The sequence below is a fragment of the Blastocystis hominis genome (assembly GCF_000151665.1).
Source record: "Blastocystis hominis, Singapore isolate B (sub-type 7) whole genome shotgun sequence assembly, scaffold_13".
NCBI lineage: Eukaryota > Bigyra > Opalinata > Blastocystidae > Blastocystis > Blastocystis hominis.
Window position 1 is genome coordinate 73,345 of NW_013171820.1, and position 23,637 is coordinate 96,981.

The following is a 23,637-nucleotide window of genomic DNA, read 5'->3' on the forward strand; positions in this document are numbered from 1 at the left end:
TCCTTTATTTGCCGGAGACAGGCTTGAGACATATGATAATTCCCTTGCGAAAAACTACTCTACACTTCAAAAATACTATGAAACACATACCATCGCATAATAAAGATAAGTCTTATCATCAAACCCCTTAGGTTGAGCACCTTTACTTGGGACTTCAACTTTTTGCGCTTCTTTTCCATTCTCCGGATTTTCTAAAATTGGTTCACTCCCTAAGCTCGTTAAGAAACAGAACTAAGTACCAATTCGATCTGAATTTACTGAAGAAGCAATAAAACGTCGCACTATTTGAGGTCTGGCTGGGCCTTGAATGAAAATATAAAGAAAGTACGATATTTATCAAGAGGTGTGAAACGAGGGATTTGCTTGAAAAGTCCAGGACTCTCACGAGATAGTGTGGAGACAACGGCTCTCGGTAGAACCCGCTGACTTAATGAGAGCATAAAACTATTTTTGGCCTCAATTGGGTTCCCTTCTTTCGCCCGGTGCTATAAATAGAGTGAGACTCCTTCGTCTCCTCCACTCCTAAGCTACGATTTTCAACAAACAAGAAGAGGTAGTCTGAAGCCCAACAACTTAAAACTTAAGAAATCTTGTTGAACGAAGCGGTCTCAGTGGACTGCACGTCATTCTCGAACTGCATAATGGCATCGATGACATCATCCTCAGAGCAGACATCATCCTCAATCACGCAGGAAATCTGCAGGAAGCACAGTCCATAGGCCAGAGGCTCGATGTTGCAGGTCTCGCTCCACTTGCATCCCTTGACCTCGGTGGCGCGGATCTTCTCGAACAGAGCCTTCAGATCCGTCTCCTCGTCGTAGGGCTTGATGTTGATCACCAGCAGAGACTTCTCCACCTTCTTGTTCGCCTCCTTCGCGGCCTTCTTCTTCTCAGCCTCAGCGCGCAGCTTCGCCTCCATGGCAGCAGCGGCCTCCTCGTCCTCCTCGTCGTCGTCATCTCCGAACAGATCCTCTTCCTCCTCTTCCTCTTCCTCCTCTTCCTTCTTCTCAGCAGCAGGGGCAGCAGCAGGGGCAGCAGCAGCCTCAGCACAGTCACAAATGATCACGTAGCTGACCACATAGGTGAAGTGGCAGAACTCCCAAATACGCATAACCTTCACCTTCTTTCCATCAACAACGGCAAAACCGTTCTCAATAGCTCCCTCGCAGGTTTCCTCAAAGGTGGAGTCAGTAATGGTCATCTTGGAGTACTTCTCGCACTCGCAGCACTAGACTCTTATCCAAAGGTTGGAACACCTACGCAAACCGGCTTTCCGTTAATAACAAACTTGGTGCAGCAGCCATACTTGACAGTAGCAGCCAGTTCCTTGATCTTCTCCTAACAAATTAGAACTACATAGGACAGTCAAATACAATGTAAGAAGGAATAGGCTTAGTAGCCAGGCAACGAGTAGAATAGACGGGGGTCTTGCAAATACAGAAACGCTCCATTTCGCTATATATATAAAGCAATCCGAACAAGAATACGAATGAACCAATATTATGTGATCAAATGAATTTCTGGTGGTGAGGTGTATGTCGGACATTATCATTGAAACTCTCTCTCATGGGACGACATGCGCCTCGCAGATTTGTATGAAACAGCATATCGAAATCGATTGATACGTCTGATTCATGGAAACTGTTTGAGTTGTCTCATTCGAATGTTGAATCGATGTTTTGCTTGAGGTTGATCACATATAACCAAGAGATTCGTACAGCATTTAAAAATGGTTTTGGTTGTAATATGTGGAAGCAATTTCTTATAGTTATGTATATAATTATCTCTCATATCAACTGCGTGAAATCGAAAAGGAGAAAACGATTTCTCAGCACTTCTAAAGTTTCAATAGCTATTTTTATCATGAAGGTTCACGATTAGTTTGTTATGTCACTTCTCCTCAAACTTGCTTCCCATATATGAATATGAAAGTCCAATCCTTACCATAGACTGATTCTTTTTAACTGCATCAATGCTATATTCGCTTCAATTTCTAGTAAACAAGGAAATAGGATTTTGCTCCGCAATAACGATTCTACATAGTTTCTATTTTCTTAGAAAAAAGAAAAATCAGCAAAAAGATCAAGTTAAATTCAGTTTGGTTGTTCATCCTGTTACATTTTATTTTAATGCCTCCAAGTCAAAGAGTTTTATTTGAACAGTTTTACAAAAAGGCAGTAGCTCTAGGTGCTAAGAAGGTAGATTTCGTACGTACTTCTCAACATAGGGAAAGAAGTTAGGGAAGGATATTTATAATTTGCTTTGCCAGCAAACTCTTATGATATGCTCATATCAAGAGGGTATAGGCTATCTTGTCTTGTTTCACTCTTTTTAGTAATGCATAAAGAATATGGTCATTCTGCCTTTTTTGGAATATATATCCGTGTTCCCTATAACGGAAAGGACTATATTATTCCTGGATCGCTCCTCGTTTCACTTCATTACTTTTTAGACAAGAGACCTTTGTTAATGTTGGTCAAGAAGAATGAAAGTAGGATTACTACATAGATTTTAATCTCAGATCTTCAAAAATTGAACCATTCTATGGTCGGGGAAGATGGAATGGTAAATACGGATTATTTCCAAAACTGGACACCTGTATTTATTTTGTGGCTATTTCATATAGGATTCTTCTTTTGTTGAGGCCATGCGTGATCTTGTGGATAAGCTCCAGGGCAATCCTTACGAATACCCAGCCGAGGAAGAAGTTTCAACATCGGATGCTCCAGAAGTGGTTCAGGAGCCTCCCGTGGTGTAGGTTTGGTAATTTATTAACCTTATGATTTAGGAGCTCAAGTTCCCATAAACTTTGAGTTCGTGATGTGTAGAGTTCAATCCCAATCTTAAATGGGAAGATATCCGTCTCACAAGCACCTTGCTTGGCCAAGGATCCTACGCCGCTGTGTACAAGGGGTGAGCGGAATGGCTTTGGCCTCATGGGTAGCATCTATAATAACGAAGAAGTCGCTGTGAAGGTGTGGAAGCAGCAGTTGTCGCAGAGCGACAAGGTCTACTTTGATCGCGAGGTGGACATCCAGAAGAGACTGGACCATCCCAACTGTCTGAAGCTCTATGGAGTGACGACAAGTCCCCAGGGCTATCCTGTGCTCATCACCGAGCTCGCAGACTGCTCGCTGACGAAGCTCACAACGCAGCGATCGCCGCAATTGCCTCCCCTGAGTGCGCAAGAGAAGTACAACTTCATTCTGGAGATCGCGAGGGGAATCGCGTACATCCATTCCTGCGGCTTTGTGCATCGCGATATAAAAGTACGGTGCAGACGGGAGGATTGAAAACTAGCTGGATAACATCCTGATCAAAAACGGACATGTCAAGATCGCTGATTTTGGGCTGGCTCGTTCGATGCAGCCGGTCTCGCTTATTGTGACGTTCGCTGGTTCGCCGATGTTGTAGGGATTTGGAGAAGACTCGAGACTAGCATGGCACCCGAGCTGATTATGGGGCAAAAAGTGACACAAACAATCGATATCTACTCTCTGGGATGTGTGATCGACGAGATCATGACTGGAAAGACTTGCTTTTGGGATTATTGCATGAAGGGAGTCACGCAGGAACGAGTTCGCGTCCTACGCTCGCTTTATACGTAGTTCTTTAGAGATATTCGCCACGGACTGAGACCTACTATCGATCGAAGTCTTCCAAAAGGTAGGCGAACGCATGCGATAGCCATTTGTAGAAGTCCGCTATTTGATTGGAGACTGTTTCAAGGAAAAGAAGTATCGTCCCAATGCGGAGACAGTTTGCCATTGGATTGAGAATTGGGAATACCAGAAATGGGAGCCCAAACAGAATAAATGTGCGTAGATCATGTGATGGTTGTGTGTTTGTTCATGGAAACAATGGTTGTTTGACGATATTACATGATGAGGGAGAAAAGGTTGTGGAGATGTTTCTAGTTTTAGGATAAAAGGACTTTTTTTTATATTTCTAAGGTAGAGGAAGATAATTGGGATATTGGATTCGGATAAAAGGGTATTTGAAAAAAGGAAAAATGAAGGATTCGTTTGGACAATACATTTGAAATAAAGGCTTACAGATTGCAGTATTTGAAGAGATTTGTATAGTGCTCGTGATTCAGTTCGGATTGCGACTTCGTGAGGATAGACCTTTCATTCATTGAGTGTGTTCTTTGATCCTGTACACTTCGCTGAGTCGACAGATTCCTTTGCGAAACCAGGTTTTCCACTCACATCAAAGCCACAATCTGAAAATCACCCAATCCACTCCAAAGAATACTCGATAAACGATAACTATATCGACTTTTTTCAAGAAGCTCAACAAAGGATACCGAAAGAAATCGAGACAGCGGAATATCTATATATTACAAAGCCATCAAACCTATACTCTCTAAAACCAGTCTTTGCAAGGGACAGTCTTTTCTCGATAAATAGTTCTGGAGCGCTATCGCATCGTCTTGGTCGATGATTGCATCCGATACACGCAGATATAAAAGATCAAGCTTCTGCTTCGCCAGTATCTCACTTAAGAAGGTCGAATAATTGTCATAGCAGAGAGTTAGCGAGGTCAGACAAGGAAGATTCGCTCTCGTGATTTGCTGAGCACATTCGATTTGTTGGCTGCATTTAAACTGATTCCCTTCCAAAATTAAATGCTTCACTTCCTTGCAACTCTCTTTCAACTTTTTCAACAATAAATCACATCCATGTGCTCCTCGTTTTATCCCTAATCCTCACATCACAAGAAATATAGTAACATCGGAAGGATTCCACATCCGGTTCCACTTGATCATCTCGAATCATCATTGCGGAACTCATTTCACCATTGATCGCAGAATAAACACTGCTAAAATCCTTCATGTTCACTGCGTTCTTCGATTCCTTGCCCGCTATTTCGTTGAAAAACGATTCCAACATTTCGGTTTTCGTGAAGTCGGTCTCACATTGTGTGGAAGAAGAATAAGGACGAGGAGAAGAAGAAGAAGATGATGATGATGATGATGATGATAATCGCTTTCCATTCAAACTTGTGTGGATATGGCGATTTAAAGTAGCTGCCTTCTCGATCACTTCACGATATTGAGCAACATGAGTTTCATTTACTAAATGAACAACTCAATCCTCTTGTTCCTACGTTCAAATTCGATTTCAATATCATCAACATAACTCTGGTTATGGACAAGAATTTCGAGGTTTTGGTAATCGCTCATGAATAGCTCAACTAATCAATCAACAGCAATCCGAACAAGTAACAAGGAATGGAAATCTCACTGAAACTAAATACATAATCTTGAGAATGAAGAAGGTCTTCCGAAATCACTCCTTGAAAATCAGAAATCGAGTCTATTAATCATCCATTGAAAGGTTACTTTGTACCAGAGATCACAATCTTCTTGATGAGTTGTTGGGTAATATTAATATCATCCATATTTAACGAGTTATTACTACTCAGTAGAGCCAGGAAATCGAGCAAAGCTTGGGATGAAGTGATTTCATCTATCATTCAAAACAAAAAGAATGCAAGCACAAGTCATCTGCACAGAGTGAACGTCCCACAACAAACAGCGATCACTTTCTGATGAATCGCTCGACGGAGAATCTGTAAGGCAAATTGTCTTGTCAGCAAATCGCAATTCCACGCGTTTTAGTACGAACGAATAGGGCATCGCCAGCAAGGAAAGCATGTAGTCGATTTCAGACATCGATGGATCAATGCATTCTATGGCAGGAAGAATGAAAAGCCTGCTGAAATCGAAAAAAATCGGTTGAATTGCGGTCCGCCCCTCCCTCTTTACCCACTCATCAAACGAAGGAACAGATCGGAGAAACGAAACATCAACTTCCTCTGTGTAGTCGTATTCTTCCTCTCCCTTCAAATCAAACGATGGGTAATATGCTTACAAATAAAGCATTGGCTAACGAAAACACTGGAGAATGGATGGCGATTTGAGCAGAAGTGTGGGTATGCGTGATTACATTCGAGAGCAACACGGAATGCATCGGGATTTTGGTAAACGAACTGTCTTTCCCAAGCCATCTAAAAAGCATTGACGAATCATGTTCTGTGTAGCTTAACGGCTCTCGTGCGAAATGGGAAGTGGCGAGTGTAGCATCCTTAAAGCGGTCCTGTAAAGTGGATGCAAAAGGAATCTCGACGATCGAATCCGAGACAAGGAAATGAAGTTTGATTTCAAACTCGTTTGCCTCCACATTCCGTATTCTCAAGTTTTCCTTTGATACTTCATACAGACTCTATTGCTCACTAAACTCGATCGCTTCATTACGGAAACGGCTTCCAAAATACACTCTTCTAAACCACTACCCTCCAGTGAATCATCCACAGTCATCTGGTCCGTGAACGACCCTCCGAAGTGAAGATTCACCCATTTCTTTCCAGGACTACAGCATGCATACACAGGGAGATCGTTTTTCACTCCAATATAGTCCACGATTTCGAGTTCTACTTCTGCATGTAGCAAATGATGGAAAAGTGGATAAAAACATATTTGATATCTATCCTGAAGATGAATTCCGTGATAAGATAACAGAATGGACTGCTTATGACCAAATCGAATACCATTCCTTGCAAGACTCTATACTGACAGGAAATGGACTGACAATTACAAATGAGAAATCCTGACAAAACAAAGATACTAAGCAACGCTCTGAATGGCGAAATTCCACTCGTTTGCTATTGATTGAACAACACAGTTCTACTAGTTCGTTGTCGACACAAAAATCGAGTAAGGAGCCTTGCTGGATCCCTAATTCGCTTAAGGATTTGTTTTCATTCCTTATATTTCTCTCATCAAAATATATACACTGCAGATATGTGGGGATGTAATAAACTGCCTACTATTTCAACTTGCAGTTTAATGCTACACGAATTGTCTCCTTTAAGCGACTAACAGATGAATCCAGGCAAATATCGACAGGATATTGACCGTCATCCGTGTTTAGATAGATCCGAACTGCCATAGGATGAAAAAAATGAAGTATTGCTCATTATTTTCTCTATTTATTCTAGTATGTTTACAAGTCACGAAATAGCTTCTCAAAAAATAGTATTTAAATCGGTAGAGATGACAGAGACGCTCCAAAACGAGGTTCTTGAACTAGCGAAAACCGTACTTTTTCTATTCATTATTTTCAAGGATAGGCGATGTCTTTGTATTCCGTTGAGAAAGATATCGCAAAACACATCAAATGTCAGCTCGACTCCCTGAAAGGAGGAGTATGGCATGTTGTTGTTGGAAAAGAATTTGGATCCTATATTACCCATGACCGAAATTGTTTCATTCACTTTTCGATCGGCGACTATTCTTTTCTTGTATTCCGTATTGGCTAATCTGTTTATTACCATCGTTTCATATGTTTTTTTTACACACAAACAAGCCTTTGCTTCCCAAGAACCTATATACTGACTTATTCGATAGCAGGGGGTTGAGGAGTAGGCAAGAGTTCATTCACCACAGGACGGATAGCAAATCCAGCAATACCAGCAATATTCGCATCAGACGTCGTCTCGCGGATGGGGAGACGATACACAAACGAGTCACAAGCACGCAGTCTCGACTCAACAGCAAAATAGGGCCACTCAGCAAACTCAGGGGCTCCTTCCACAGCATACTGCAAATACTCCACAACCACACCATACACAGAAGGTCTCCAGTAAGCATTGGTGAAGTACGGGCCTTCAGCACGATCATTGCGGTAGTACTGGAAATACTCAGGGTCCAGACCCATCGACACCGCCGTGGGACCCTTCATCACCAGCTCAAACAGTCCCAGCTTGTTGTACACATGAGGCTTCTCATAACCGGCAATATGGTACTTCTGCTCGTCCGGTACAAACTGGCACTGATTCTCAGTACCAGTCTGAGGATAGTACTGACGGAAGGCGATTCCGTTCTCGAACGCATAATCGAATCCCCACGCAATAGGCAGACCATCGCACACCTTGCCCTCCATATCGTGCTCCTTGCCCACGCAATCAATCAGCTCCTGCGCAGAGAGCGCCACTTCCACCAGCTGATCGTAGGTGTCCAGATACAGCTTCTTGATCGCGTACTCGATCGAGTTGGTCACGGCAAAAGCCCAAGAAACGGAGCAATTCTGAGGCTTGCAGACCAGTTCACGGAGATGATTTTCTCTGCCCTCGAAAACATCGTCACAAGGATCCGAAGAGGGCATCAGATATCGCCAATTCGAGTTGTTATACACGGGGACCGTGAACGGAACATGGGCTTTCACTCCCGTGTAGCGCTGCTTCGTGGTCGTCAGCTCTTCGAACTCCATTGGATCCCAATCCGCATAGAAAGTAAACTCGAAATCATAACGACCGCGGAGATTCCAGTCGTGAATCTTCTCGCACGAATCGATGAAGTACTCCAAACGGGTCTGGAACTCGGTCGTTGTCACATCGCGCGATGTGCACTTCATGGTTTCTGGCCATGCGTTGAGATAACGCAAATAGCCACTCTGATCGCAAGTATAATCCGATTTGTGATCCGTAGGATCAGCAGGATAAGCGGGTTTACCGCTAAGAGGCTTGCTCTTATCGAAGTCGGGACGAGTGTGAGCTTCCGGCACAGTGGTGTAAGGACTCTCTGTATCCGAAATAGCCAGTACTACAGAAAGAGCCGGCACCTGCAAGGAGAAGTCTTTATCAAACGAGTCATAGTTGACGTTGACCACCGCAGTATCTTCACAACCCACATAGTAATAACCAGGGTTCAAACAATACTTCTTCTTTGTTTCCAGACCATTAATCAGTAACAATCCGTTCGATTTACCCGTGATATCCGAGACACGAATTTGGCAGGCGGAGCTACCCGACACTGAAGAGAAGGTAACCTCGACGAATCCACTGGTGCAAACAAGTGGAGCGGTGGGAACTATCGTAGTGGGAGAAATTGTAGGAATGGAAGTTGGAGGTAATGTTGTTGGAGGAAGAGTTGTAGGAGGCAATGTAGTGGGAGGCAACGTAGTGGGAGGAAGAGTCGTAGGCAATAGAGTGGGGACAGCTGGATGCTCGTCAAGAGTTGTGTAGTACTCAGCCGGGAACATCGTAGGATCCATAATCTTTAACTGGGCATCGACCTGAGCAGTAGAACTCACCAAGGCAACAAGAAGCTGCGGCTCCTCTTCGGGAGTGGCTTCGATCTGACCATAGGCCGTGAGAGTATCCAAGAGTCTTCGATATGCTTCCTTTTTCTCCCAAAGCTGAATGTACTGCGCACTAATACTCAATACATTCGCGTACGCCTGGCGCACTGCACTCAGAACGTCATCCGTCCAGTAATTGTTCACGTTATGACAAGTAATCAAGAATGGAATATAGATCTTGCCTTCAGGAGGAATCTGCGGGATGCAATCTTCGGAATTCTTCACCCACACTCCATAGCCCTCAGGAGCCGAACAAGTCCACTTAACCTGACCAATGAAACCTGCTCCACAAGAAACATAGAGGATCGTTCCAACTACACTTTCAGGAACATCACTGTTAGCAGGACACGTAATAGGTGCTGGTGTAGTAGGAGGCTCGGTGGTAGGAATCTCAGTGGTAGGAATCTCAGTGGTAGGAGGTTCGGTGGTTGGTGGAAGAGTTGTAGGAGGCAGAGTGGTAGGTGGTAGAGTTGTAGGAGGCAGAGTTGTAGGAGGCAGAGTGGTAGGTGGCAAAGTTGTAGGAGGCAGAGTGGTAGGTGGAAGGGTGGTAGGTAACTCAGTAGTAGGCGGCAAAGTGGTTGGTGGAAGAACAGTAGGTGGCAGAGTAGTAGGAAGTTCAGTGGTAGGACCTTCAGTGGTAGGAGCCTCAGTAGTAGGACAGTCAGCGGTGGGAGGCAAAGTAGTGGTAGGCAAAGTAGTGGGAGCTTCAGTGGTAGGAACCTCAGTAGTGGGAAGTTCGGTGGTAGGAACCTCAGTAGTAGGAGCCTCAGTAGTAGGAACCTCAGCAGTGGGAACTACGGTGGTAGGAACCTCAGTGGTAGGCAAAGTAGTGGTAGGCAAAGTAGTGGTAGGCAAAGTAGTGGGAAGTTCGGTGGTAGGAATCTCAGTAGTAGGAACCTCAGTAGTAGGAACCTCAGTGGTAGGAGCTTCAGTAGTAGGAACCTCAGTAGTAGGAGGCAAAGTAGGAGCTTCAGTGGTAGGAACCTCAGTAGTAGGAGGCAAAGTAGGAGCTTCAGTAGTAGGAACCTCAGTAGTAGGAACCTCAGTAGTAGGAACCTCAGCAGTGGGAGGCAAAGTAGTGGGAGCTTCAGTGGTAGGAACCTCAGTAGTAGGAGGCAAAGTGGGAGCTTCAGTGGTAGGAACCTCAGTAGTAGGAGGCAAAGTAGGAGCTTCAGTAGTAGGAACCTCAGTAGTAGGAACCTCAGTAGTAGGAACCTCAGTAGTAGGAACCTCAGTAGTAGGAACCTCAGTAGTAGGAACCTCAGCAGTGGGAGGCAAAGTAGTGGGAGGCAAAGTAGTGGGAGCTTCAGTGGTAGGAACCTCAGCAGTGGGAGGCAAAGTAGTGGGAGCTTCAGTGGTAGGAACCTCAGTAGTAGGAACCTCAGTAGTAGGAATTACGGTGGTAGGAGGCAGAGTGGTAGGTATCTCAGCGGTGGGAGGCAAAGTAGTTGGTGGAAGAACAGTAGGTGGCAGAGTAGTAGGAAGTTCAGTGGTAGGAGCCTCAGTGGTAGGAACCTCAGTAGTAGGAATTACGGTTGTTGGAGGCAAAGTTGTAGGAGGAATGGTAGTAGGAGGTGCAATATAACTCAAAGTGAGTTCGGCAACTTCAATTCCCTCGCTTTCCGACTTTGAGAAATACACTCGATACATCGCATATCGCTGATAATTGTCAAAATCCCATTCATGAACCTGACCATAACCGTCCTGATACTGCCAAGAGAGAGTATGCGAGTCAAGAGAGTTCCAAAGAGATCCATCATTAGAAGCTGTAATTGTCACGTTTTCAGGACGACGTCTTCGAGTATTACCAGCATAGAATTGAACGTGGTTAATTATCTCACCATCTGGATTGAACGGTGTCCACTGAAGCCAGAAAGATGATTCTCCACTCGCAACTGATGAATCCAATAGAGTCAACTTTGTGTTCGAGTTTTTGTCCACGGCAAGGTAATAACGTTCATCATAGGAAGAGTCATAAAAACCAACATGAGATGCAATAACGGTTCCTCCAATAGCAGGAACAGGAACATCAGCCACCAAAGCATTACTCAAAGTAACTTCCGCAATTTCAATATCATTCGATCCTGATTCTAGGCATCGAATACGATAAATGTTATACGCCTCAGTATTCTCAAAAGACCAGTCTTCATGATAATTCCAGCCATTACTGCTAGACCAAGAAAACGTTTTGGTACTCAGCACAGTCCAAATGTTGTCTCCATTCGATGCAAGAACCGTGATGTTATGAGGACGACGATTACCTTCATTTCCAGCATAGAAAGAAATGTAGTTAAACACATAGCGCTTTTCATTATTCGCCTGCATTTGAACCCACACACCCTCGCTCTCCGGTCCATTATCCGTACCCATAGCCGTAAATTTGGTTTGCTTATTCCCATCGAACGCCTTCGTATAGCGCTCATCATATTCACCAGAATAATACCCTTCATGTGAAGCAGTAAAGCTACCACGCAGAGTAGACCAATTTGGAATATATGTCCAACTCAGACCCAACTCTCTCACTTCCACACCTTGGGATGATGGACGTCCCATGTAGATTCTGTATATCGGGTAAGCTTCATCATTTTCGAAGGAAAAGTAGTTATCGCTAGCAGACAAACTCACAGATGAAGATTCCCATAATACATCCCATATGTCATTTCCATGACTAGCCTGTACAGACAAATATCGTGGGCGGCGATTGTCTTCACTTCCAGTATAAAAGCGCAAACGATTGTAGACAACAGGCACATTACCTATGGATGCCCACTGTACCCAAACGTTCACTGTTCCCGCAGCAACATCAGCATCTTCAACGTAATACTTGTTGGAAGTTGACCCATCCATGGCGTATATAAATCTTTCATCATAGTTGGAAGAATGCAATCCAATATGAGAAGCTGTTACAACACCACCGTTATAAATGGTTGATTCTTCATCATTTAATACGGTAGCTGACAGCCTATCATCTCGTAAGTGCCGACTCACTTTATTTGTACTCTCTCCACAATTACCCAAAACGCACTGGGCAGATACTGTAACTACAATTAAAAATTAAATACTTTATAATTACTCAATAATACTAATAAAATACACGTGCTGACCCTCATTAATAGACTATTCTATTTTCATCATCATTACCAAGATTCACAAATTAACCGCGAATGTGTCTAACTAACCATTAATATAATGGGAGATTAGTATTAAAACAATACTAATCAATTTATGCTACATAATGAATTACATGTCGAATTTACTGGGTAACCAACCCTTACAAGCCATTACTTCAATTCCATCAAGGTACTTTATGGATTTGGATATTATAATTGATCACAAATTACGGATTAAGCATACGGAATACTTGAGAGTCGAACTCTATATTTGTTATTGTTATTACTACAATAACCTAGTTTTAATGGAATTCCAATATTATGGGGTAAATTTTGCTTTAGAAATCATTTGAATACTCCGCTAACTCATTCATAATCAACCAGTAAATCATGGCAGCAGTTGATGGATGGGTCAATGACGTCGAAGATGTGCTTTCCAAAGCCGAAAGTGCCTATCGGCAAATCACACAGGATACATCGCTCGACGACAAGAGAACGCTGTTGGTCGAGTCAAGAAAACTTGTATTTGCATTGTTTTGCGCTGAGTTGTAGATGAACGAAGCAAAAGATAATTTGGATGCTTTGGCTGTACAAATCAAGAAGCTTCCGCGAGAGTCTCAATTTAATTATCTAAATGTGCAAATACAGCGTTTGTATGATTGCTAGAAAAAGACTGCATTTTCTGAGCGAATCAAAGTGCTGCAGTCGGACCTGAAATTCCAATTCCAATCGATGGAACGCAAGGATCTATTTGGCGAAGGGAAGACCGATGGTGTCGAAGGAGGAGATATGCTGATTCAGCATGCATTGCAGGTACGCAATACTGTATAATGACAAGGAATAGACCCAAGGAAAGACGATTGATGCAGCTAAGAACACGCTCCTATTGCTCCACGAAACAAAGCAAGTGGCGTTGGAGACAACAGAAACTTTAGCGAACCAAACTGACCAGATTGGAGGAATGAAGGGGAATGTGCAGGATATTGATAATCAACTAAAACGATCGGAGCAGGTTTGCATCGTTCTGCACTCTACTAATATGTTTAGCTGATTCGCACCTATCTGGTTCGAATGATGACGGACAAGATTATCATGGGCCTCGTTTTTATTCTCGTTGTGCTGATCGTCGTCGCCATCGTCTTCTATTCGCTTTTTGGAAAGAAAAATGAAACAACCAGTGAGAAACAGGAAGGGTTTCATGAGTTGTAGCAGCCCCGACAGCGCCTCCGATCGTTCCATCGTTCGTCAAGATCGCTTTGAAGAAAACAGGACAGTCAGCATTGATGTATCTTAGAGAATAGTGGTTTTTCTGTGTTTGTTTCAGAATTGGGGCCTTTTGAGTGGATTGGTCCCAAATAGTGGGAAGATGTTCTTCTTATTCATTTTGGTTTGTTTTCGAAAGGGTATTAGCTAGAATGCTCCGTTTGAAGGAAGGAATTTTGGGAAACAAGGACCAGAAGCCCGCAAGAAGGGCTTACGTGAGTAAACCCGCTCCGGCCACCGAGAATAAGCAAACTGCTCAGCCCCAGATTTTGGGAAGATTAAAGATGGGTCACCGTGTGATTCAGTTGAAAAAGAAGTTGGGACAGGGAGGTTACGCTATTGTGTACCAGGCGATGGACGAGGACACGTACAAGGAGTACGTGCTCAAGAGAATGGATTGCAAGGTAAGAGGAGCGTGTTTGGTGTGATGGTAGACCCCCGAGATGGAGAAGCTGTTGGATAAGGAGTTCAAGGTGCTGCGTATTGTGCGCGACCACCCGAACATTGCGAAAATCTACGCTCTGCAGAAGCGCAAGGCTCCCGGCGGCTGGGAGGCTCGTGAGCTGATGGAGCTGTGTCCGATCGGTCTGTTCGACTACCTGAAGGTGCTGGAGAAGGACAAGAAGTACCTTCCCGAGCAGGACATTTGGGAGATGATGTACGATCTGGTGAACGCGATCGGCTTCATGCACAAGCAGAACCCTCCTCTGGTGCACCGCGATCTGAAGCTGGAGAACGTGATGCAGGGGAAGGACGGTCGTTGGAAGCTGATCGATTTCGGGTCGGTGGTGTTCGGCACGGTGAAGCTGGCGACGAAGGACGACGTGGACCGCGAGGAAGAGCAGATCGAGAAGTACACGACGCAGATGTACCGCGCGCCCGAGATGGTGGACTTCTTCGGAGTGAGCGAGATCACGCCGAAGACGGACATCTGGGCGCTGGGCTGCATTCTGTACACGCTGATGTTCCTCAAGCAGCCGTTCCTCAACGCGAGCAAGCTGGCCATTCTGGGCGCCAAGTACACGATCCCGCCGCGCCATCGCTACTCCGCCGAGCTGGTGGATCTGCTGAAGCGAATGCTGACGCCGGAGCCGGAGAAGCGCGCGTCGGCGGTGGAGCTGTTCAAAATAATCAAGGCGAAGGTGGGGAAGCGCGTGCCGCGGCGCGTGCAGATGGTGGCGAGCAACTTCCACGACGACGCGGTGTCGGAGGAGGAGGAAGAGTCGGAGTCGGAGTTCGACGATGAAGTGATCACGGAGGTGGGAGTAGGGAGAGAAGGAAGCACGGGTGAGGCGTAGAGACCGAAGCGGAGAGGCGTGATGGGCAATCGGTCGCAGCCCGATCGGATGCGATTCCGCGAGAGCAGCGATGACGATGATTACAGGCCGAGAAAGAAGAAGGCGTCGCGCTATGACGATGACGACGACGACGATTACAGACCGAGAAAGAAGAAGGCTTCACGCTATGATGACGAGGACGACGAGGATGATTACAAGCCCAGAAAGAAGAAGGCGTCGCGCTATGATGACGACGAGGACGAGGAGGAAGAGGAGCGTCCGCGTCCCAAGAAGAAGCCCGCGAAGAAGGCGTCGCGCTATGACGACGACGAGGAAGAGGAAGAGGAAGAAGAGCGACCCAAGAAGAAGAAGCCCGTGAAGAAGGCGGCTCGCAAGGTGGTGGAAGAAGAGGAGGAAGAGGAAGAAGAGCGTCCGAAGAAGAAGGCGGCGAAGAAGCCCGCCAAGAAGCCCGTGCAGGAAGAAGAAGAAGAAGAAGACTTCGGAGAAGAGGCCGAGGAACTCCAGGCCGGAACCCCCATCGAGGAGGACTTCCTCAGCTGGTAAACCTAGCCCTGCCGCTGCTGCTGCTGCCACTGCCACTGCGCTGGTTTGGAATGGAGATACCGCGAGTGTTCGTATTTACTTGTACACATTTTGTTTTTTTGAAAATGAATCTTCCGCCTCCTGCGCTACCACCCTCAGATATCGCTCTTAGGGAAGGAATTCTCTCGGTGTGTGAGAATATCGCTAGGGGAGGCGATGATGTTGAGAATGCTTATCGTGAGCAAGTTTATTCTATTTCTTAGAGTATGAAATGGTAGGAATTGCCCAATGCATTGTCAAGTTTTGCATATTTGGGTAGAGGGTGTGATTACTTTTGTTTTCACCTTGCTTGCTTGAAAAATCATCTATCCAAAGATGAAGAAATACAAATGGTAAGGATTTACTGTCCTTTTCACAATAGACGCGCAGTTTTACATTTTTGCCCATAGTAACATTCAGACATAGATTCCGAGTTGTCAAGAGAGGATTTGGAAAGAATATCTCGTTACTTGGAGCAATTAAAAGGTGTGTGTTATTTGGATGTATAATAAAAGGTTCTGCAAGGAGTATCTCCGAAACCCGGAAGTGCTTGCTGCCTCTATTTCCCCAAAAAGGATACTCCATTTGTCGTTTGTTATATCAGAAGTTCTGCTCGCTCACAACCTTTTCAGAGAAGATCGTCGTTCTCTATTTAGTCAACGATCTCGTTGCCGCCGGCCACAGAACCTATCCGGGTACCATGCTCTTCATTGACCTCTCCTACCCATCTAGGCCTTTCTGACTGCATCAAAAGCTACATCGACCTAATGCTTTACGGGATTGTCCGTTCTCCTTCTTTCCTTCCCGAGAAGCTCCATCAGCTCGTGGATCTCTGGGACGTTCACCGCCTGTAGGGTTCGAGCCCCGCTTTTCTCTAGTTTTTCTCCCTCCACCATCCAGCGATTCCGTGAAATCATCGCTGGAAACACTGTTTCCTCGCCTCCTGCACCCCCTCAGCCACCTCGACCCACATCATTAGCACATGATCCCCGATGGCCAGCCGGTGGTTTGCTGAGCGAACTCTACGAAGAGCACCGCAATCTAGGCGTCAAACCGTACACTCCGGTGGAGCGCGCAGAGCTGCGAGTCCGGAAGCCGAAGGGCGGGACCGGGCGTTTCGACGAAGATTTGATTGACCTGATGGCGAAGTACGAAGCGGGCGAATTGTTTGCAGCGGTCGACGAGAAGCCGCGCGAGTACGGAGAGGAGGACGTGGGCGAGGGAGAGCTTATCTTCCCCGCGGAGAATGCGAGGAATTCGATGGAACGGCGGTCGAGAAGTCGATCGAATTCGATGGAACGGCGAAGGAAACGGTCGAGATCGAGCGGAGAACGTTCGGATTCCTATGAGAAACGACCCAACTCGCGGAGCAGAAGCAGAAGCCAAAGTCGAAGCAGAAGTCGAAGCAGAAGTCGGAGCCAAAGTCGAAGTCGAAGTCGGAACCATTCTTATTCATATCAAAGCTACTCACATTCACATTCACCATCTCGAAGTCGAAGTCGAAGTCGAAGTCGAAGTCGAAGCAGAAATCGAAGCTATTCGAGATCTTCACCACGGTCGAGGAGTTTTTCTCGACACGGGTCAAGAGATGCGCGATTTTCTAGAGATGCATACAATAAACATCCGTCTCATCCAACGCACGGCTCTGAGTCGTTTAGAGATTCGCACGATTCACGTTTCTCTCCTCGCCGAGGTAGTTTGGATCGAAGAAGCATGTTTATTATTATCTCTTTTATTGTAGGTTACTCCCACTATTAGAGAAGGCTTTCCTGCGTTTCTTTTCTTTCTTTCATTCATATTTATCATTCTGACTTGTTTGTATTCCAACACGCTATTTCTGCACAATAACCGTTTTGAACGTTAAGTCACTTTTGGCAAATAATAGAAAAATGACCAAACTTTCTAGCCTAATTTTGCTAGTATTTCTTGAGAAGTAGAATAACGTACTAGTCTTTTGTTTTTGCTGTGGTTCTATCTAATGGGCTGGGTGGATATTTTGGAGAGTATATTCGATGGAGAAGCTACGAAGAAGGAATGAAGGAGATCAAAGAATCAAAGAGACCAGGAGTTGTGTTAATTCACCGTGAGTGGTGTGAATCATGCCGTACAATTGGGAGATATTGCAGGGATGATATTCCTTTGATTAAAATGTCAAAGAAATTCGTGATGATTAGCTGCCCGAATGGAGAGGAGCCTCAGGATGATACATTTAAGATGGGTAATTGCTCTGTACTTGTTCTAATTCATAGATGGTTCGTATTTCCCCCGTCTTTACTTTATCAACCCTGATGGATCTGTGAACTATGATATTGTGTCGAATCCTAATATTGAGCGATATCAGTTCTATTATTCTGGTCCTGAGGATATTATTGATGCGATGAAGCGAATGATCAAGGATTTGAAGTTGAAAAAGCAGCGAAGACTAGCTCGTCAGGCAGCAAAGGAGGAGTTGAAGGATGTGGATGATTCTCAGTTCCAGGCTGAGGATTTGTAGTTTGTTTGGTCGTGTTGTTTGTTGTAATGAGCTGAATTGCAAAAGTGTGTGCGAGCTTTCTAAAGATGGATTGCTTTATCGTTCTTATCAATGGGTTGAGGGAATGAATCGTGTACTCCTAGCACATACAACCACTAGATGAAGATTGGGATCATTGTTCTAAGAAACAGAGCAAATTATCATAGAAACGAACCAAAATTAAACGAACTAGACAAACATTTACTTGCTCTCCTTCTTGGATTTCTTTTCTTTCTTTTCCTTCTTCGCCTTCTTTTCCTTCTTTTCCTTTTTGGACTTCTTCTCCTCCTTAGGCTTCTCCTCCTTGGGCTTTTCCTCTTCCTTGGGCTTCTCCTCTTCCTTAGGCTCCTCCTCCACCTTCATCTTTTCCTCTTCCTTGGGCTTCTCCTCCTCCTTAGCCTCTTCCTTGGCCTCTTCCTTAGCCTCCTCTTCCTTGGGCTCCTCCTCCGCCTTGGCTTCTTCCGCCTTGGCTTCTTCCGCCTTGGGCTCTTCCGCCTTGGGCTCTTCCGCCTTGGCTCCCTCTTCCTTGGCCTTCTCCGCCATCTGCGACTTCGGTAAGAACTGTCGCACCGCGATCGCACGGCCCTCCAGCTCGGTTCCGTTCATTTCCTCGATCGCCTTCTTCATCGCCTCCTCCGTAGCGAAGCGGACGATTCCACGGCCACGGCTCTTTCCGCTCTGACGATCCTTCAGCACGGTGCACTCTTCCAAGTTACCATACTTGCTGAACGCCTGGCGGAGAGAATCATCGTTCACGCTCCAAGCCAAACCTTTCCATTAAACCATGATCCGAATCGTACTGGTGATGATAATCTTGTTCGTGTCGATGAATTCCTTGGGAGCAGCCTGCTCATGCTGAGGACGATCCTTATTCTCCTTCTGATCACGCTTAGGGCGCTCCGTGGCCTTCTCCACCTTAATGGTGCGACCATCGAACTCCTGACCATCAACCACAAACCACGATCATACAGCTCCGTTTTTCTCAAGAGCATTGTTGAAAGCAGCCTCAGAGGCGAACGTAACAAAACCAAAACCACGCGATTTCTTGTTTTCTCTGTTCACCATCACCTGAATAATAACTACCCAGCCAAACACCTACACGGCTATCAGTGATCTCACCGCACTCCTGAAAATAGTCATAAAGAGCACTATCATCACAACTGAAGGGCAGACCTAGAGGTTACATAGCACAACAGCTTGTTACCCAGGACAATAACCTTATTTTCGCTCATGTCTACAATAATTTGTGAAAAAGGATTATTAGAGGAAGGAACCATAAAATCCGCCCCGGTAATTGATTGGATGCCCTATTTCTCTAGACCAATCAGATCGTGTTATTTCAAAATCTTTGATTTAGTTTTCTGTGAGTATGGAGTGCTCTGACCTTCCAAAAAACTTGAATTCCTTTTTGGAAGAGTATTTAGAAAAGATCGGAGATGATTCAAAAGAAATAAAGCGAGATCTTGAGCTTATTCAGCAGCTCGACGAGGTAAACGCTCTTTCTTTGTACGACCATAGAGGTACACATCTCTTCTTCAGGAAATCGAGGAGCTTAAAACCCAGCTGTTGGATACTGCGGAGGAGAGAGTGAAAGCGAGCAGTTTGTTCTCTTCTGAGATGTGTGATGTGTAGGCATTGACAACGTTGATGAACTGCTTTCAAAGGACTATTTGTTTTTAAAGTTCAAGGAAAAGACGGGAGAGGCAATTGCCGTCTCGGAGGAGAAAGTTCAAATATCTCAGAGAATCACTCGGTTAATGGACAATGCCATCGCTCGTTTGTCAAACAAGATCGATGAATTTGGAGACGAAAGGAAAGCAATCGAAGAATCGCAAGCAGAACTAGCGAAGAATGCGGAGCTACGGAACTCAAAGAAGAAGCAAAAGGAAGAAGCAATTATGACAGATCCAGCTATTGCCGCCGCTGCTGCTGCTGCTGCTGCTGCTGCAGAAGAGTCTCAAACGTATTGTACATGTGGTAAAGTAGGGTCAGTAGAATCCTGTTAGTTGTAGCCTTCGTATGGAGAGATGATTGGGTGTGATAATGATAATTGTACCATAAAATGGTTTCATCTGCGGTGTGTCGGGTTGGATTCCATTCCTGAGGGAACTTGGTATTGCCCGATTTGTAGGCCGCTAATGGAAAATCAGAAAGCATAGTTGCTTTGTTTGTTGAAAATCGTTCGTTTTTTGTGGTTTGATAGTTTTTGAAAATGGCTGGCTGCAATTGTTCTATATATGTGCTGTAAAGAATCAATATAAGATTGCAAATGCTGCTCTTTCTTTTTCCATTCAACACTCATCAAATTATAACTTTTCCGGGTATACTTCTGTCTCAAGCACAAGCAATATCTGTCTAGAATTACAATAATCAAACTGACAATGCAATCGTTGCATGGGAGTTGGATTCCCACGGGAATGAGTGGAGTTACGTTGGATCGTAATTCAATTAGGATCACTCAATAGCAAGATTGTTCAACGAGTCAAATATGCCGTCTTTGGATTTAAAGACAGGAAGTGTAAATAACTATATTACCGAGTTTCTAAAGGAGATCGATGACATCTTTCTAAATCCTGAATTTAACACGTATGCGATTCATTCTGTCTCATAATTTGCATAGATTGGATTATGTGCTAAACATGATGAACAGGTCTCAAACAACTGAGGGTATGTATTGGGATCATCGTTAATCGGTTAGGAGAGAAGAGGGAAATGGAATTTTTAGACAAACAACAGCAGGTGATCGAGAAGTGTTTAGTGCCTGTTGTTCAAGCCTATTATAATGACTACAACAAGAGCTTAGCGAGTTTAACAGCAATTTGTGATGATTTCCGCAAAAACCAGGCAGAGGTGATAGAATTATCGAAGCGCATCCAAGACGTGAAATCTAAAATGTCTGGGAATCGCGGCGGCATTAAAGATTTGTTTTATGAAAGAGTGGGGCTTGTTACTGCAGTTTGCTGATTGTAGCTCTTGAAGGAATACACTCTGAAATCCCTTAAGAACGTGGAGTATATTCGCCAAGCTCCGAAAATCATGGATTCTCTGATCTCGAGTCGACTGTAGATTCGCTGCATGTTCGTGAGTTTTAGCTTCATTCGAGCGAGCAATCTCTACAACGAAGTGGCGACTCTCGTGAACGACAAGAGCATCTCCAGCATTCCAACGATCATAACGCTGCAAGCCCTGTGGGAGACGAAGCGAAAGGATTTGGAGAATGTGATGATGGACACGCTGCTTTCGTATTGAATGGGACGAGCTGCGATCGTAGAGTGGTGTACAAGGGCGATACAATGGAGTGGCCTTCCTACAAGGACGAGAAATACGATTATTTCGTAGAGATGGAGGAATGGGTTGAGTGGTAGGAATTAACGGAAGAGAAAGAGAAGGAGTTGGTGACGAATGGAAGTTGGAACTGCAGCAAATTCACAGTCATCGCGGTGATCATCAAATCAGCAACCATTTTGGGTGGGGATTCGAGAGGGCTGTGAGAGACAGGATGCAATCTAGCGGCGCAGAATCGCTTGCTGAGCAATAGCGTGTCGAACATCAACGAGATCGTGCTGCGGTTCGTGAACCAGGCGATCGCCCGCATTCAGGACCCGAAGGATCCGCTGGTGAAGGGAGAAGCGGCGATGGAATGGACGCTGAAGAACATTCTGATTACTTGCGAGGATGTGCTGAAAACACACATGTAGGGGAGAGGAAATCCAGTGAATTGGAAATGAATGGATGAATTTGGATTGAATGAATTGAATGAATTGAATGAATTGAATGAATGAATTGAATGAATTGAATGAATTGAATGAATTGAATGAATTGAATGAATTGAATGAATGAATTGAATGAATTGAATGAATTGAATGAATGAATGAATTGAATGAATTGAATGAATTGAATGAATTGAATGAATTGAATGAATTGAATGAATTGAATGAATTGAATGAATTGAATGAATTGAATGAATTGAATGAATTGAATGAATTGAATGAATTGAATGAAATGAATGAATTGAATGAATGAATTGAATGAATTGAATGAATGAATGAATGAATGAATTGAATGAATTGAATGAATTGAATGAATTGAATGAATTGAATGAATCATTGAACCACCAATTGAATGAATCATCGAATTCATTGAGCCATCAAATGAATGAATCATTGCTTGATTGAATGCTCCACTACTGAATTGACCCTTTTGTTTCCCCATTCTCATCCCATCTAGTTGCTGTATCGAGGCTTCTCTCAACAGCGTGGTCGTCGGCAATCTCGACTACGACAGCAATATCAATCCCCAATACAACACGATCGCCATCTACGAAAGCATTCAGAGCGCCATCAAGTCCTTCATCGACCGTTTCATCAGCGTTTCCCCGTTTCCTCACCCTCATCCCCAGCTCCCCACCACTTCTTCTTCGCTCTCCGCCCTCAAATTCGCGCAGAGCAAGAACGCCAAGGGCATCTCGATCTCCTTCTCCTTCGCCGCGTCGCCCGCCTGGGTGTCCAGCCAGCAGACCGTTCTGAGCGGTTCGCTTCCGCCCTCTCCCTCACCGCTAGACCTCAACGGAAAGCGGCTCAACACGAACGTGTTCTCGCAGCTGGCCGATCCAGACCCGCTCTATCTCTGCCCGATCTACTTCTACGTGAAGTCGTTCATCCTGCAGTCCACTCTGCTGGCCAATCGTTCGCCTTCTCGATTGGATTGAGTCGCAGAATCGCTAACTCGCATGTCGCTTCTCATCGACCGCTTCCCCAAGAGAATCGACACCCATCAGGACGTGGACAGCATGAATTCGCTCATGATGCTCACCAATTATCTCAACGAACACGTCGAAAACGATCTCGCGCCCGCTCTTCTCGACAAGGCCGTGTCGATCGTCCAGTCCGCCGTTTCGATCCCTGAATCGTTCATCATCAACGAAGAGGATGGGAAGCAGCTCAACGTGCATTCGATCGCTTTCGATGAGAAATAGTGCGTTCTCAGCCTGATCGGCGGATTCAAAACCATGGAGAGCAGCATCATGAAGCTCCAGCAGAACTACGATGTGGCCATTCCAAGTGCGATTGATCGGGGTTTTCTCACGCGCAGGCCTCACCAAAATGGTCGACTCCATCGCTGCCAAGTTCACCAACCTGATCGACGAGATGGTTCGCAATAGTTTCGCCAAGAAGCGATGCGATTGGTTCGGAAACAACGGACGCATGCTCCTCCTCAACAACCCCAACTACAAAGATATCATCGCCGAGATCTCCGGTTTCCCCGATTTCGTGCGTCCTGGTTTCCACGTTTCCCCATAGAGCTTCCCGGTTTTGGGCGAGCGCGAGCGCGCGGACGAAGAAGCGGCGATGAATGGCGATCTGCTTTCCTTCTTTGTGGATCCCGTGGAATCGGATCGATTGGCTGACGATTAGCCGATCGATAAAGAGCAATTGCTACTGAACGCGCGGCTTCTGCTGCTGTCCAATCTCTGCGAAGGCTCCGTGTCGATCATTCGCGCCATTCTCGAAAGTTGGTTTTGCTCGTTGCGATGAATCCAAGCCAAACAAGCGCGTCATCTCAACTTGGATCCCGCGTTCCCTGTGGATTTGGTCGGCGCGCTGTGTGGAAGTGACGCGTAGGAGAACTACGACGGCGTTTTGGATCGCTGCGTGCTGCGATTGAAGGAAGTGATGGACTACGCACTGGAATTGCTGGGAAACGAAATTAATGGCCGAAGTTTTTATTACATCAGCAAGTGGGACGAG

The 23,637-nt window shown here is 45.2% G+C and overlaps 11 protein-coding genes; 8 read left to right on the plus strand and 3 right to left on the minus strand.

Annotated features, from left to right (window-relative positions):
* Window positions 1–550: 550 nt before the first annotated feature.
* Window positions 551–1,552, minus strand: GSBLH_T00001663001 (uncharacterized protein; the record flags this gene model as incomplete). XM_013040090.1 has 4 exons in its annotated part: window positions 551–1,228; window positions 1,261–1,338; window positions 1,374–1,455; window positions 1,488–1,552. 4 exons carry the CDS (start codon window positions 1,550–1,552, stop codon window positions 581–583), a joined length of 873 nt encoding a protein of 290 aa, XP_012895544.1. The 3' UTR covers window positions 551–580.
* Window positions 1,553–2,129: 577 nt separating this feature from the next.
* Window positions 2,130–2,515, plus strand: GSBLH_T00001664001 (uncharacterized protein; the record flags this gene model as incomplete). The annotated part of the gene is made up of 4 exons (XM_013040091.1): window positions 2,130–2,198; window positions 2,228–2,300; window positions 2,336–2,471; window positions 2,509–2,515. The coding sequence occupies 4 exons, from the start codon at window positions 2,130–2,132 to the stop codon at window positions 2,513–2,515; spliced, it is 285 nt and encodes a 94-aa protein (XP_012895545.1).
* Window positions 2,516–2,526: 11 nt separating this feature from the next.
* Window positions 2,527–3,838, plus strand: GSBLH_T00001665001 (uncharacterized protein). XM_013040092.1 has 8 exons: window positions 2,527–2,598; window positions 2,627–2,763; window positions 2,829–2,913; window positions 2,945–3,269; window positions 3,301–3,410; window positions 3,440–3,578; window positions 3,609–3,666; window positions 3,698–3,838. The coding sequence occupies exons 2-8, from the start codon at window positions 2,721–2,723 to the stop codon at window positions 3,823–3,825; spliced, it is 888 nt and encodes a 295-aa protein (XP_012895546.1). The 5' UTR covers window positions 2,527–2,598; window positions 2,627–2,720; the 3' UTR covers window positions 3,826–3,838.
* Window positions 3,839–7,060: 3,222 nt separating this feature from the next.
* Window positions 7,061–7,326, plus strand: GSBLH_T00006304001 (uncharacterized protein; the record flags this gene model as incomplete). Its single annotated transcript, XM_013040093.1, has 2 exons — window positions 7,061–7,105; window positions 7,138–7,326. 2 exons carry the CDS (start codon window positions 7,061–7,063, stop codon window positions 7,324–7,326), a joined length of 234 nt encoding a protein of 77 aa, XP_012895547.1.
* Window positions 7,327–7,375: 49 nt separating this feature from the next.
* Window positions 7,376–10,796, minus strand: GSBLH_T00001666001 (uncharacterized protein; the record flags this gene model as incomplete). XM_013040094.1 has 1 exon in its annotated part: window positions 7,376–10,796. The coding sequence occupies one exon, from the start codon at window positions 10,794–10,796 to the stop codon at window positions 7,404–7,406; it is 3,393 nt and encodes a 1,130-aa protein (XP_012895548.1). The 3' UTR covers window positions 7,376–7,403.
* Window positions 10,797–12,988: 2,192 nt separating this feature from the next.
* Window positions 12,989–13,564, plus strand: GSBLH_T00001667001 (uncharacterized protein; the record flags this gene model as incomplete). XM_013040095.1 has 4 exons in its annotated part: window positions 12,989–13,069; window positions 13,101–13,268; window positions 13,304–13,433; window positions 13,466–13,564. 4 exons carry the CDS (start codon window positions 12,989–12,991, stop codon window positions 13,555–13,557), a joined length of 471 nt encoding a protein of 156 aa, XP_012895549.1. The 3' UTR covers window positions 13,558–13,564.
* Window positions 13,565–13,649: 85 nt separating this feature from the next.
* On the plus strand, window positions 13,650–15,360 carry GSBLH_T00001668001 (uncharacterized protein; the record flags this gene model as incomplete). XM_013040096.1 has 3 exons in its annotated part: window positions 13,650–13,923; window positions 13,954–14,784; window positions 14,818–15,360. The coding sequence occupies exons 1-3, from the start codon at window positions 13,873–13,875 to the stop codon at window positions 15,358–15,360; spliced, it is 1,425 nt and encodes a 474-aa protein (XP_012895550.1). The 5' UTR covers window positions 13,650–13,872.
* Window positions 15,361–17,526: 2,166 nt separating this feature from the next.
* GSBLH_T00006305001 (uncharacterized protein) lies at window positions 17,527–17,872 on the plus strand (the record flags this gene model as incomplete). The annotated part of the gene is made up of 2 exons (XM_013040097.1): window positions 17,527–17,596; window positions 17,628–17,872. 2 exons carry the CDS (start codon window positions 17,527–17,529, stop codon window positions 17,870–17,872), a joined length of 315 nt encoding a protein of 104 aa, XP_012895551.1.
* A 198-nt stretch (window positions 17,873–18,070) lies between these two features.
* On the minus strand, window positions 18,071–19,137 carry GSBLH_T00001669001 (uncharacterized protein). XM_013040098.1 has 5 exons: window positions 19,095–19,137; window positions 18,990–19,063; window positions 18,860–18,958; window positions 18,691–18,829; window positions 18,071–18,660 (listed from the first exon to the last, which is right to left on the minus strand). Exons 1-5 carry the CDS (start codon window positions 19,120–19,122, stop codon window positions 18,092–18,094), a joined length of 909 nt encoding a protein of 302 aa, XP_012895552.1. The 5' UTR covers window positions 19,123–19,137; the 3' UTR covers window positions 18,071–18,091.
* Window positions 19,138–19,259: 122 nt separating this feature from the next.
* Window positions 19,260–20,049, plus strand: GSBLH_T00001670001 (uncharacterized protein; the record flags this gene model as incomplete). XM_013040099.1 has 4 exons in its annotated part: window positions 19,260–19,379; window positions 19,411–19,490; window positions 19,523–19,872; window positions 19,903–20,049. The coding sequence occupies exons 3-4, from the start codon at window positions 19,789–19,791 to the stop codon at window positions 20,047–20,049; spliced, it is 231 nt and encodes a 76-aa protein (XP_012895553.1). The 5' UTR covers window positions 19,260–19,379; window positions 19,411–19,490; window positions 19,523–19,788.
* Window positions 20,050–20,378: 329 nt separating this feature from the next.
* Window positions 20,379–21,139, plus strand: GSBLH_T00007026001 (uncharacterized protein; the record flags this gene model as incomplete). Its single annotated transcript, XM_013040100.1, is given in 5 exon segments — window positions 20,379–20,476; window positions 20,511–20,557; window positions 20,589–20,845; window positions 20,861–20,952; window positions 20,983–21,139. 5 exon segments carry the CDS (start codon window positions 20,379–20,381, stop codon window positions 21,137–21,139), a joined length of 651 nt encoding a protein of 216 aa, XP_012895554.1.
* Window positions 21,140–23,637: the final 2,498 nt, after the last annotated feature.